The sequence below is a fragment of the Hydra vulgaris genome, chromosome 04 (assembly GCF_038396675.1).
Source record: "Hydra vulgaris chromosome 04, alternate assembly HydraT2T_AEP".
NCBI lineage: Eukaryota > Metazoa > Cnidaria > Hydrozoa > Anthoathecata > Hydridae > Hydra > Hydra vulgaris.
The window spans coordinates 11208942-11224815 of NC_088923.1; the positions used below are offsets into that span (position 1 = coordinate 11208942).

Sequence of the window (15874 nt, forward strand, 5' to 3'; positions counted from 1 at the left end):
TTTAGACATTTAAAATATGTATATATATATATAAAATAAATACACAAATATAACTTATAAAGAATTTCATTTATTATTACACACATTTATACGCACTCACACGCGTGTGCGTGTGAGTGTGCGTATAAATGTATGTAATAATAAAATATCAAATTCTTTATAAGTTATAAATACCTTACCTGTAACAAGAGAATCTTTGATTGCAGATGATAACTCATGGTTAAAAATATGCTGCATTTTATTCGAAAGTTTTCCTCTTTCATAAAGCACCTACAGAATTAACTCTTTTATACTTTTTAAATATTAACAATTAAAAAGAAACCAATGCTTAAAACAAAGTTAATTAAGCAAATAATGCCATTTAACCTAGATAGAATTAATAAATTAAGGAAGTGGGAGTTACTTTATTAATACTTTAAATAATATTCAATTTATCTTAAAATTTATTTAATTAAAGTTATTTTTGTAAAAGTTACCACACAAAACTATTACCAGATCAATATAAAATTTATATAGATAAATAAAAGTATAAAAAACCTGTGCAGGCGGATACTGAGAGATCATGGTAAGAAATCTTGAACATTGGCGATCATCTGTAAACTGACCAAGCTAAATAAATTTTAAATTAAAAAAAAATACTGAAATTTGGTTAAGGCTACAATAACTTTATTTGACAAAAATGGTTAGCAGCAATAAAATCAGCAGTTCATTATTGACAAAAAAAAAAACAAAAAAACAAATGTAGCATAAAAAAATGTAAATAAGCTATAACTTAGAATAACAAATGTAGTATAAACAATGTAAATAAGCTATAACTTAAAATAACAAATGTAGTATGAACAATGTTAATAAGCTATAACTTAGAATAACAAATGTAGTATGAGCAATGTAAATAAGCTATAACTTAGAATAACAAATGTAGTATAAACAATGAAAGCTATAAAAAACAAATGTAGAATAAAAAATGTAAAGTTACTCACATAAAACTTTGCTGTGGATGTGTCAACAAAACAAACGCCAAATTCACTTCCACCTTGGCAACCTGGACCACTAGTATCACAAGGCTATTTACAAAAATAAACAATGAAGATTATATTGTTGCTTGTTTCTGTTGTTAATAGTGATTAAAGTTGTAAAATTATTACTAAAAAAACATACTCTTTCAGTAAACGCTAACAAAAATGATGCAGAGCTTTCTTCTGAATGACCTTCAATAAAGCTAAATGTACGTGTACCTACAAGTGCAAAGAAAAAGATTTATCAACTTGTTTTGATAAATCTTTTTCTTTGCACTTGTAGTATATAAATATTTACAATTAAGATAAACTGAATAAATAACTAACTAAAAATTTGTCAGTCTTTATTCATATATAAGTGTTTGTTAATATTAATGCAATATTTAAGACAAGTTTGTAATTAAAAATATAACCTGGCAAATATAGCAACATACAAATTTCATAGCTAACCTTATATAGATATTTATACTTTACACTTATTTTATTTGCTGATTTATTATTTTATTTGTTTAATAGTTATAATACATATCGCTTTTTTCTAGTTTTTGACAATAATATTTGTAATATTAAAAACTAATTAACAAAACATATTAATGAAAATTATATTTTACTAATAGCAATATTTACAATTTATATAATATTTATTAAATACAAACACTTGTAGTTAGAGTTCCACACAGTTAATTAAATAAATCTTGTTTAAAAAAAGTGATTATTTGATATATACATATTCATAAATATAGTCTAGAATTTCCAAAAAGATAATTTCAACAAAAGAAAATAATAAAGAACAAGCTGTTTATAGCTTTTAAAGTAGTTATCTAACCCCTATAAATCAAAGTTAGCAGAGGTGAAGGAAATACAATGTTGGCAATCGAGATTTGACAAAAAGAGCTTAACATCAACAGCAGTCAATCATCTGTATTTAAATTTAATATACAAAAAGACTTCATTTAAACTATTATTCAAGTTAAAGGGGCAGAAAATTATGTTGTTTTTTTCTAAATTGAAACACAAGCTTATTTTGGTCAAAATAAGCTTACAATTCAATATAGAAAAAAAGAAGCATACATCAACCTCATTTTGGTCAAAATCAAAATCAGCATATATATACTGATATGTTATATATTTACATGTGCAACTTGACAAAGTTAAATCTCTTACAACAGTTGCTGATACAAACAATCATGCAAAATGTTGTTGCAAACATAAATAAAATTATCTATTTGACAATGTTACCAAAGTTGTTACAGAAATGTTTTAATGACAATCCAATATCTCAATTTAAAAATCGGAGCAACTAAGGAAAAAGGATGGAATCAAAGCCACTATAAAACATGTTTTTTTTTTGTAATTTAGTTTGAAATATAATACATATTCGCATGTTACATAACATGGTGTTAACCTGGAATAAATTTGATGGAGCGTTTTGACAAAATTGGGAATCAAAATATTTCCCAATCATCCGCCTGCCCCCCCCCCCCTTTCCTGAGATATAAATGTGTTCTGGGATATAAATGTTTCCTGAGATATAAATGTTTCCTGAGATATAAATGTGTTCTGGGAATGTGGGGTTCTTTTTTTAAATTCTTCTACTCCACTTCAGCGCTGTATACATTGATTGGACAGCAAAAATAAAATAAAATAAAATAAAAAAACCATTTGTAGCATTTATTGAAGATGAATATGAAATCAACACAAAATTAAAAGTGGTTTCACAAGGACAGCAAATTAAGCTCCAATTTCCAAAGATACAACAAAACAAAAAAAAGTAGTTTTAAAGTTAAAACTTTAAAAAAAAGCTTTTGTTGATGACAATTTTTTTTATTTCTACTTTTGTCAAATTTTTTTGTCATAAATAAAAATAATAAAAATTTTTGTCAAATTTTTTTTTATTTAAATAATAAAAATAATTAAAATTTTTATGTCAAGGAAGAAAAAAAAAGAGCTAAATAGCCAGTTAAATCTTTAAAACATGTTGTGCATGTTGTAAAGGTGACTGGAAATAGCTTATATTAGATAAAACACAATGTTTCAAGGAAGATTATTAGATTTGCAGAAGTAGAGGATTGAATAGAGCATTAAATTAGGAGTAAAAAAATAATACAAAGAACAACTTTAACAAATGTCAACAGGATTTGAAATAACAAAGTAACAAATGTAAAGTAAAATATTTTTTTTAAATTTTGCTTTTTTAATGAAATGTTAACTTTAAATAATCATTATAATAAATAAAAAACTTTTACAGAGGAGAGATCAAATTCAAGATGGACTACCTGAGCAACCTAATTGATAATTTTTTGTTTAGACTAAAGTAGATAGTTGCATCATCAGCAAATAGAGTCATTTTAGATGTAAAATTATTTAGCAGATCATTAGGACTAAGAAAGGAACCATCTGGTAATTCCAAGGTTAGTAGAAATGAAAAAAAGTGTTATCCACCAAAGGTGACTTAAATACTGTGATTAGAAAGAAACAATGAATGATTTGAAATATTTTTGTAATATTATCTGAAAATATTATTTTACATAATAAATATATATTTTTACTTTTAAGGTATTTAAAAGCAATAACCTAAAATAAATATATTTTTTACTTTAAAGGTAGTTAAAATCAATAACTTAAGGTATTATAACAAAGTAGTTAAAAGTATATATCAAAGGTATTTTAATGAAGTACTTTAAAAACAAAAATACTTTAAGTTTTAAGACATATTTTTACAGTCATTATAATGGTATTCAGTATAAAAATATTTTTATTTGTGTAAATATAACATTAAATTTTTTCAATACAAACTATTTTTATTGACAATTATTTGTGGGTCAGAACTCTAGTTTTTATTTTTAAGACTGAAAACAACCTTGCAGTTAATTCCCATGCAATTATTTGATTCAACCATAACCCAAACCTTGGATTTATGTTGTAATTCATAGCTTTTTTTTTAAATGTTAATTCACCTCCTCAAAGTCGAGAAGACCACTACAGTTGAGGAGGCTACTTTAATTGTGGTTAGAATGCTCTCTCAACACTTTAACTCCAAAACACAAACCTTGACGTTGATTTAACTGCTCACGACAACAACAAAACAACAAGCTGTTTTTTTTCTGTATACCATTTTTACAATATTTCAACACACACTTTGCTTATGACCCTGATGCACCTTGGTACTCAATGTTATTATAAAATTAACGTCTGATTACATTTTTTGACCAAAAAACCGATAAACAAAATTTTGAAAGTTTTATGTAGGTTATTAGGTGTTAATACTTTTTGGTAAAACTATTGGTACACAGTGGTTTAGAAAACTAAATAAGTGCACAAAAAACTCTCACCTTTGCTTATGACGGCGCAAACCTCTCTTCTGACAACTTTAGCAGAGCCTATAAGAAAACAATTAAAAAACAATTTAATACAACAATATTATGATAAATGAAATGACAAATTAAAAAAAAACAAGCAATAACAAAAAAATGAAACATACGCTCATTCATTGCCTGAGGAGTTTCAGTTTGCTCAACTCTTGCGACCCTGTAAGCATTTTAAATTAAATTATTATTGTAAAAAAATTTTGACTTAACTATTCAAGTAAGCGTGGTAGATGTAGTGGGTTTTAAAAGCTTTTTAAAGTTTACCAGTTTGCAAAAAAGTTTTTTTTTTCCAGGATAAAAATTTAACTGCCTTGACATCGCTTAGAAATATTTTTGCAAAGAAATGAAACAAATATTTTATATATATATATATATATATATATATATATATATATATATATATATATATATATATATATATATAAATAAAAATTAGTAAAAACACTTATCTAAACACTGTGTTCAAAAAGTAATCAAAAATTAGATAAGTGTTTTTACTAATTTAATTTATTATTGCTCAATACTTTTAGAACATTGAGCACTCTGTTTGTAGAATACACTAACATAATTTATATATATATATATATATATATATATATATATATATATATATATATATATATATATATATATATATATATATATATATATATATATATATATATATATATATATATATACACACACACACAAGAGTTGAATTGAGCAATCTGGAGTTGTCATATCTTGTAAAATATCTGGTATTCAAAACTTTAGTTTATGCAAAATAGTGTACTTTATTTTCACGAGGCCAATTAACTTTAATTGGTTCTATTTAGTCTTAAGCTCTAAATTGTTCTAAATATAAGCTCTAAATATTTAATTACTAGTTCTAAATATTTAGTTAAAAGCTCTAAATATTTAATTATAAGTTCTAAATATTTAATTATAAGTTCTAAATAGTTTGAAATATTCAATCATAAGCTCTAAATATTTATTAACAAGTTTCCCATTGTTTGTTAGTAAAGACTTGAAGTTTTTTTGTTTTTTTTTCAACATCTTTTTTTCCAACAAGGCTACAAGCAACCACTATTAGAGTTGGAAGTTACTGGAAAAGAAAATATGAAGTTTATAGAGTAAGATAACAATTGACAGACAACTTAAAAGATTACAAATTATATGAATCAGGAAAGCAAAATGAAGGAAGCAAATTGTGGAAATGCAATTCCGGAATATAGAAATACAAGTAGTATGAATAACAATTTTTTGGGTTGAGGAGTACAAGAATATTTAAATAAATAAAAATTTAATCAAAAAGTAGTCCCTAACCTATAGTGGGGCTTGTGGGAATAAATATATTTAAAAAATTAAACAAATAAAGCAATTTGAAATTTAACAAAAACAAAGTAAGAAAAGTAATACATTTTGAACATTTCACATAATTACATTTTAAACTGCTTTTAAGATCATAAGAATAAATCAAAATTGCAAAAAAAAATTTTTGAACCTACTTATATCCTCTCTGTACAAGAACTTCAGAGTAGCGACCAAATGCAACTTCTGGAAACCCACAATGAGCAAATTTGCCCTATTGACAGAAAAATAAAACCACTAAACATTTCTATAATATCTTTAAACTAAATGTAAAAACTTGTTCATATATTCTATTCTATAAATATAAAGTATGTTTATAAATATGAAGCATATTGATAAACATGAGGTATATTTGTAAATATAAAATACATATATAAATATGAAGAATATTTATAAACATGAATTAAATTTATAAATATGAAATATATTTATAAACATGAATTAAATTTATAAATATGAAATATGTTTATAAACATGAAGTATATTTATAAACTCTAAAGATATTAATAAACTTAAAATATATTTATAAATAACAAGCACAAAATTTATAAAAATGAAAAACTAATCACATAAACTATGTAATCAACAAAAAGATAAACCTTCATAAAAACAAGACCAAGTTCAGCAACTCCAATCACAGCATCCATATGATAAAGCTCATAAAATTTTCCAACCTGATTCATTCAAGATCAAAGGTTTGGATGTAAAAGCAAGAAATGATGTTATAAAGATACTCAATAAAAAGCAAAGAACCTTGAAAAAAATAACTGTATCAAACAGATCTTTTTTCAACAACCACCATTGTTTCATACCCTGAATAATAAAATAAAAAAAGATGCAATATTTAAAAATTCCAAAACAAAAAAAGAGACAAAACTATTTTTTTTACTATATATATTACTCTACTTTTTAATATTAAAGTTATTTTTATCAAGTCTGAATTCATAAAATAAATGTTCAATAAAAAAAGTGTATGCAACCTTTAAATGAAACCAAATGATTATGCTATAAAAACTTTTCCTTTTTGCAGTAAAATCAAACTGATATAAGAAAGACTGAACATGTGTGTGTGTGTGTGTGTGTGTGTGTGTGTGTGTGTGTGTGTGTGTGTGTGTGTGTGTGTGTGTGTGTGTGTGTGTGTATCTTTATAAAAATAAGTTACAACCAACAAAAATTCTTTTTGATAATTTTAAGGATCCCTGCTGGCTCAATTTAGGGTAAAATATGTTGGGTATTTTCTACGCCTGGAAACTAATTCTAAAATGTTGACCTAGAAACTAATTCTAAAATGTTGTTTATTCTTTGGAATATATTAGCATAATTACATGAAAATATGGAATATATTAGAATAGTTACATGAAAGGAACATGTTACAAAAGTTAGATAATAAGTCTACAGGATCTTCAGAAATTGGCATAAAAAAATTTTTCACTCACAGAATGGCTTGCTATTTCTTAGTGACATAATAAACAATTTAGAACAAACTATGACTTGCAAGGTCTTTCTACAACTATCAAACGAGGTCTTATAAAGGTCTTTAAAAAATTATTTTGATCCTTGAAGTAACCTGCCATAAACACAAATTTTTTCAATTTTAAGATAAAAAAAAATCTTAGTAAACTTACTGCAATATGGTTTGAGGAGATGCTGTTACTTTACATAACATTGTACTTTTATTAGTGTGGTTGCCTCAAAATTAGCAAGTAAGAAAGTAAAACAAAGACATTTTATTAGTTCACTTTGAATTGCAGTAGAAATCTGTTAGTAAAAAAGAAAATAAATCATGACAATTTCAAGTATTATCCATCTTATATTAAAAAGTTATACTTCAGCATTTTAGTATTAAATATACAATATTAATTATAACTATATTCTTTAGTTTGCAATTGCAAGCAAGTTGCAAATATTCCTTAGCATCTGCCCAATGAAGGTTTTTTCTTTTTTGGTGAATAGCAAGCAGTAGCTTCTGTCGATAATCTTTTTTGTGAACATTGTTTAATTTTTTCAGAAATGTAGGTAACCACTGTAAGCTTGGCATCAAATGAAAGAAATTATTAGGCTGGTAAACATACTTCTATAATTGTTTAATAAGTTTATCATCCTGTTTAGCAAAGATAAACAAATATAATGAATCAATAGTTTCATCCTACTAATTATGTAAGACTTGGTGGCTTTTCTAGTGTAAAGCCTTTAACAAATTTGTTCTTTTTGCCTGAACCATTTAGGAACTAGTTTTGACAAGTTTATTTTTGAAACATTTTCTTTTTCTGCAACAGAATGCAGAACATATTGTTTCATGTTTTCTCTGTACTTTTTCATTTGCCAATAGACTCCTATATTTTGGAAAGATAAGGTTAAAAAAAATCAAATTAAAAATAAAAAGATAAAAATGTTTTTAAAAATCTGACAGAATAAAAATTGAAAAAAATCCTGCTATTGCCTGTGCTTTTTTCTTTTCAAATTCTGTCAATTCATAAAGAACCTGCCAATTCTATATATGAATCTTGAGATGGTATATGAGGCAATCACCCTGGAGCTTAAATTCAAAAACCTTTTTAGAACGTAACTACATAAGAACCAGTTTCAATAGTTCTATATTATCTACTCAAGGAAAAGTGTTTTGATTAAAAGCAAACTTACAAAAATTTATAGTTTTGATGATCTGCAGCCATATTCACACACCTTTGTTAAGCTTAACAGAGTTTTTATCTTAAATTTCATTACAGTATTTCTTAGTAAAGAAATGACAAAAACTTTATTTATTTGTTCAAAAAAACTAATGCTAAAATAAAACATTTATGTTTAAAAAATGAAATTGAAAAAAAAAAAATTTAATGATGTAGTTAAGAAGAAATTTTTGACTAATGCTCCATTATGTTTAACAAGAGATGAGAAAACGGTTACTGGATTTTTAAGAAAGTGTTAGCAATGATTGAGTATCATATTTTACAAACTTTGAAGAGTCAATGCTACTTCCAGTGCCATTCTAGTTTATTTGGAACTGTTTGCATTTTAATTTTTTTGGAGATTTGGTTTTTCTACTCAAGTTTTTCTCATGTATGTATGTATGTATGTATGTATGTATGTATGTATGTATGTATGTATGTATGTATGTATGTATGTATGTATGTATGTATGTATGTATGTATTATCTTGTTATTATTTTATTAATAGCAAAAACAATTATTATTCTCAATAAAATAAAGAAAATTTTACAGGTGACATTTCTTTTGATTGAAGATAAGAATCGGGAACCTAAAGAATAAAAATATATAAATATTATATATAATTATTATACACAATTATAAGTAAAATAGTTATCATATATAAATATATATAAATTTTATATACAAATATAAGTAAAATAAGTATTAGATAATATTAAAAAAGTGATTGTTTAAAATTTGTTTAATCTTTTACTACGAGCATACTTTGTATGTTCATGTAAGGTAATAAATTGTAAGATAAATGGAAAAGAAAGAGAAAAAAAACAAAACTAGGTATAGAAAAAATACTGAGTAACTCTTGCTTCTAAAGCCATTTTCATGATAAATACTAAATCTGTTAAAAACAAATTTATTTTATGATTAAATAAAGTTTTAAAAATTAAAATTGTAAATTGACACAAAAGTATGCACTTGTTAATAATAAATAAATTTAAAATTTTTTTGCTTTTATTTTTATTAAAAATCATCAAAAAGTAAAAAAAAAAAAAAAAAAAAAAAGACCACTTAAACAACTTTTTTTTTTAATGTCTGCTCTCACTCTTAAAATTTTGTATGTATGCATCAAATAATACTAATAAATAATAAAAAATTAATAAAAAAATTCCAATAAAATTTTTTGTAAAAATGCATATTTTTAGATTTTAGCCTAAAAAAGTTATTTTCTAGGCAGTGAAATCTAAAATAATAATTTATTTATAAAATGATCATTATTTTTGAAGTTTTTATATAATTTCGCTTCTTTTGAGACCCAACATGATATACTTTTGAATAACTTTTTTTTTGATAATTATAGAAATCTGTCTGATGTTTAAGAGTCTTTTAAGGATCATCCTAGTATATATGGTTTTCATAAGAGGTCAGTAGTAAAGGTTAATGTGAGGAATGGTAAAGTAGAGAATGTTAAGTCTAGAGTATATAGTTCATCATCATTAAAAAGAGCTTTTATCATTTATCTTTATTTATATTATTTATCATTATCAAGAAGATCATAAATATAGATGAGAAAAAACAAGGATCCAAGGATGGAACCCTTGTCGTACCCCAGAATTGAAAAAAATTAAGGTTGTGTGGCGGTTATGTTAAAGGAGTGTTGTTCTTCAAGGACACCTTTAATAGTGCTATAAAATTGGAATGATTCAATAATTTTAAAAGCTTAAACAAATACACCATGCAGAAAACCAGTGTGTGAGACTTTATGAAAAGCCATTAATTTGTAAGAGTGAGAGCCCATGCATCACCATTTCCATCTAATTCAGGATAGAACTGTGTGATTGTTAGCAAGTATATTACTATCTGAGAATAATGGATCATAACCAATTGATTTTTTTAAGCATATTTGAGGCTAGTAGCAAAGATGATTTTAGATGGTATTTTAGTAATGAGATAAGTAATGAGATAACTTTAGACTTTACATTATGTAAAAGATACTTATCTTTGACAAAAACATTTTTATGTTATTAAGAAATATTGCAAAGAAAAATAATAATAATAATGTGAACAATTTGAGATAAAAAATGATAGTACTTTGAGGAGTAAGGTTAATTATAAATTTTTTTTTTTAAATTTCAAAACACCGTCAGATAGTGTTTAAGCAATTTTTTAAGAAAAAAAGTGTTGTTAACTATTTCTTCATCATTTATATGCTTTAAGCAAGAGTGTTACTATAGTAAAAAAAAAAAGTTTACAAATGCTAAAAATACAGTATATTGTTAAAATGGAAAAAGTTTGTTTGAGACTTTTAAAATGTCTAAAACTTGCAACTAATTCTATTTTTCAATTATTTCACTATCAATTCTTCTTAAATCTTTTTAATTATTTCACTATAACTGTTTTATTAAATTGAGGAATGATTTGACAGATTTAAGATATATATAAATAGAGGAATGATTTGACTTATAGATTTATAATATATATAGGAAATATTTTATTGTCAAGGATTTGCAAAAATTCACCTAACAATACTTTGCAACTCACAAATAACATTTTAAAAATAAATTAAAATAGTCTTTTTAACACACACAAAAAACTTTATATTACCCCAATCCTTACTATTCTTTATTAAATATTTACAAAATAAGACTTTAATACAATAATAGAGTCATTTATTTTGAAAGTGGCATAAATCACTTTGTTTTTAAACAGATATTTTTAAAGGTGTGTGTTTTAACCTGTTTGTTATACCGTTAACTAGCAAAACTTCTTTCCAAAATATCTCAATTTTAAACACAATTGGTTTAAATTATTTCACAAATGAAGAGATACAGTTACATTGTAATCACTGTTCTCAATAACTTGATTTTTCTGAAACGGTGACTTATGCCACTTTCAAAACAAACAACTTAATTTTAAAAAATAAATAAACTAAGTAAAAGAGGTGTGTATAAGTCTTTTAAGTTTTTATACATGTAATAAAATTAATCATTTAATAGATGTATGTATAGGTTTTCTAGAGACACTTATTGAACACATAAAATAAATTTTGTTTTAAACCTTACATATAGTGTGCGATTGTCATAGTCAGGATCTGTGTGTAACTTTTTATTTTTGTCCATTCGTTGACCATCTTTCAGAAAAGGAAGCGTTAAATGAAGATAATCTTTTCCTTCTAAATCTAGCACCTCTGCTGATGTTACAGATGCAGTTGGTGTTGATTGACCCTATGTGTAAAAAAAAAAAAAAAAAATTTTAACAAATAAGTAAAGGACATAAACGATACGCATCAGTAAAATATACTTACTAAATTATTGGTATATGGTAAAGAAACATACAAAGATGGTTTGACATTAAAAAACAACAAAATGACAATGACTAAAAATATATATTTATTAATAGTAAAATCAACTTTATTATCTTTTTATTATTTAAATTTTCGAAACATATATGTCTATAAAAAAAAACTCAATGAAAAATGCATTGCGGCACAATTATATTGTGTTGCAATAAAAGATAAAAAATTTAGTACACAATATACAAAATCAAAACATTCCCTTGAGGTTTTTATACACGTCAATATTTTAAAAAATAAAAGATAAATTGAAAAGTATTTTAAAGAATTGTAAACTCAATTTCACTTTTGTAAATTTTATGTACACACACACACACACACACACACACACACACACACACACACACACACACACACACACACACACACACACACACACACAAATAAACACATGCAAAAAAATGGCTGACATGGAATGATTAATCCTTAATAAAAGTTACTGAAATCCACTCCACGAAATTAGAGTGGATTTTATGTGACTCCATTAAAACTACTTAAGCGAGAATTTAAAACAAATAAGTATCAAATGTGCATTTTTTTGATTGTACAATCCAATTAATTATTAAGATAAATTCAAGACCAAATCAAATAAAATTAAATTACACTGGTCAACAACAAAAAAATCTTGGAAGCCATGTCCTTTTCTAATTTTTAACTCTAATACAGTTGGAGGGAAAAATACAACCAACCAAAAATATGTTAAAAAAATGTATTATAAAATTTGTATATATGCCATTAGTGTTAAATTTCATATTATTTGTATTGTGTATACACATTATTCATTGCATCTATTTTAAACAGTTTTTGGTATAGAATAAATATAGTAATAAAAATATCTTGTGTGCACATAAATTGGTACAGCTTATAAATCTTTGAAAAAAGATTTGAAAATCTACAAAGTAATTTGAATCATTTTAAAGTAAACAAACAATTGTTATTAGTTTGTTACCATTGTTATATACTAATTCACCATGAGCTCCAGAGGATGTGTAAACAACCCAGACTTGTTCTGCTACATTTGTGGACTTTTTACTCCTGTAGGAAATTGCAAAACAATGAAACCTTTGATAAAAGCAGTATATTTTCATTATTTTGGATGCCCCTTTGGTGATTAGGACAAAAAATGGGTACCACATATTTGCTGTAGTCCTGGCATTGTGGTTTAATGGTAGAAAAAAGCATCTGACATTTGGTGTGCCTTTGGTGTAGCGTGAACAGCTATTTTTGCATGAGCAAAATTAATTGACAGAGCTTTAAAACAAGAAATAAAACAGATTTACCCACTATAAAACCAGTTACACATAGTTCCGAGTTGCCAATTCCCATGCCTCCTGTAGACAAGCAAATTATAGCACCTTCAAAAGAAGAGGAATCAGAACAAGGTAATCCTTCATCTGATACTGAATACCAGTCTGAAAAATGTACGTCTGTGCCTCATCTACTCAACCAGCAAGATTTGGTAAGGCACTTATATCTGTCCAAAGACAAGGTAGAACTGTTAGCATCAAGACTTAAACAATGGAATTTGGTTCCTGGTGATGTGTGAATTACATTATTTTGTAGCCCAAGTTCTGAACTGTCAGGCTGTTTTCAGACAGTTAATCAGCTGTGATTTTATTCAGATCTTAAAAGACTGTTTTCACTTTTTCACGTTGAACATAACAGTGATGATTGGCGTCTGTTTATTGATTCCAGTAAACATAGTCTAGAGGCTGTGCTATTGCATAATGGAAATACATATTCAACCATTCCAGTTGCACATTCAGTACACTTAAAGGAATCCTATGAAAACATGGTAATGCTGCTTAATGCAATTAAGTATGATCAGTACAAATGAAAAATACATGTGCTTTTTATGTTTGTGGGACAGCCGGGCAAAACAGGAGCACTTCATGAAAAAGACCTGGCTCTCACATGAAAAATTTACTCCAGGACAGCACAGTGTTAAATCTAACCTGCTGATTGATCAAGGAAACATTCTCCTGTTACAACTTCATATAAAACTCATATAGGACTCTTAAAAAACTTTGGATCCAGAGAGCAATGGTTCAAATATGTGCATCTTAGTTTTCCAGCTCAAAGTGACACCAAAGTAAAGGAGGGAATATTTGTTGGCCCACAAGTTTGAGTTCTCCTGAATGAAACAGAGTTTCCTAATAAACTAAATGTTAAAGAACGCAGATCATGGTATGCTTTTAAATATCTGCAGAAATTTTTTAGGATCACACAAAGCTCACAACTTTGAAGATAAAGTTGGAGAACTACTGAGTGCATATCTAGGTGCTAGGATGTCTTTAAAAGTACATTTCTTGCATAGCCATCTGGATTTTTTTCTAGAGAATCTTGGTGCGGTCTCGGAGGAGCATAGAGAACATTTTCACCAAGACATTGGCACTATGGAGAAGCACTATCATGAACAATGGGATCCCAAAATGATGGGTGACTACTTTTGGATGCTTAAGAGAGAATGTGAAACCCCGCACAGAAGAAAATCGAAGAAAACACACTTTTAATATGATATTTAGTTTCATAGCAGCAAACATAAACCATGAAACAATCAATGGACATTGGATGAACTGCATTTATTTTCCACAAAGGTTAGTGTACTATGTAGGCCTCATGGTAAACAAAACTACAATAATATGGTTGGATGAACTATTTTGTAATCTGAATTGGTCTATTAACTGTATTAAAATTATCAAATGGATAGTCTGTTAGAACAAAAATGTATAAAAACATAACTTTTTTTTTCTTCTATTATATATGTTAACCATTACATATGTGGCAGTCAGCCTTAAATGGTATCATATGAGGTGTCAGTTATCTAGAAATCCAGACCTGATACAGAAAAACTACTTTGACTTTCAGAATCAGCACCCAAAACTTATTTATTATGACCTATAGCAACCGAAGATACTGGGCAAATATTTTTGTTTGTGTAAACCAGTGTTATTAATATCCTATTATACTTTACTGTATATACTTTACTATAAACAAAGTTAACACATCAAGTAAACAAATTTATATTATCAATTTAAAAAAAAAATTTTAACAAAATTTAAAAAAAAAACAAAAAAAAAACAAACATTAAATCATTAACAAATATTTTAAACAAATTTAAGAAAAATATAATATAAATGTAAGAAAAATTATCTCACATAAAATCACAATGCAAATAGTCAAATTATATTACAAATGATATTACACATAAAATCATAAAATACATACATAAAATAACATACATAAAATCACAATGCAAATAGTCAAATTATATTACAAATGATATTACAATTTGTTTTTTTTATTATGTAAATTTTTATCATAAGAAATATTTCAAGTCATAAAACTTTTTTTACAAAATTTTTATAACATTTATAAGGTTAAAGCAAAAAATAAAATCAGCAGCTCTATTACACTTATAATGAGTATTAGTTTCAAAATAAAATCTTCTTTCTACTAAAAAATAGTGTCAGATTTTAAGAAGTGGCTCAAAAATAAAATGGTGTCAGATTTTAAAAAGTGGCTCAATGGTTATTGTAAAAAAGCTCAAATACAAATTTGGTCTGTGGTCTTTCATTGTAATCTTTTGAAGTAGTAAGTAAAAAGTTTGTAATTTGTTCTTACAAATTACATACTTTAAACAAATACAAACAATTATAACACAAAGATTTTAACATTACAACAAATTTTAATTTGATTATTTCTTATTTCAACAAAACTCAGTTGTCATAGTAGGTAAGACTTTTTTAAACAAGTAGTTGCCTAATTTAACTCTAAATAAAATTAAACCAGTTAAACTTATATCCAAAAAGATTGACTATATCAAGTAATAATATATAAAGATTGACTATATCAAGTAATAATATATAAAGATTGACTATATCAAGTAATAATATATAAAGATTGACTATATCAAGTAATAATATATAAAGATTGACTATATCAAGTAATAATATATAAAGATTGACTATATCAAGTAATAATATATAAAGATTGACTATATCAAGTAATAATATATAAAGATTGACTATATCAAGTAATAATATATAAAGATTGACTATATCAAGTAATAATATATAAAGATTGACTATATCAAGTAATAATATATAAAGATTGACTATATCA

General features: G+C 25.6%; 1 protein-coding gene across 1 annotated transcript in view; it reads right to left on the minus strand.

Moving 5' to 3' along the window:
* The window catches only part of LOC100209507 (DNA mismatch repair protein Msh6), a 109146-nt gene that overhangs the window by 68332 nt on the left and 24940 nt on the right, over nt 1–15874 (minus strand). The window contains exons 6-16 of the mRNA XM_065795435.1: nt 11460–11621; nt 8954–8992; nt 6491–6550; nt 6337–6411; nt 5875–5951; nt 4498–4544; nt 4349–4396; nt 1159–1235; nt 981–1064; nt 538–609; nt 180–270 (exon numbers count right to left, since the gene is read on the minus strand). Coding sequence (XP_065651507.1) covers nt 180–270; nt 538–609; nt 981–1064; nt 1159–1235; nt 4349–4396; nt 4498–4544; nt 5875–5951; nt 6337–6411; nt 6491–6550; nt 8954–8992; nt 11460–11621 — 832 coding nt within the window. The remainder of the gene's footprint in view (nt 1–179; nt 271–537; nt 610–980; nt 1065–1158; nt 1236–4348; nt 4397–4497; nt 4545–5874; nt 5952–6336; nt 6412–6490; nt 6551–8953; nt 8993–11459; nt 11622–15874) is intronic.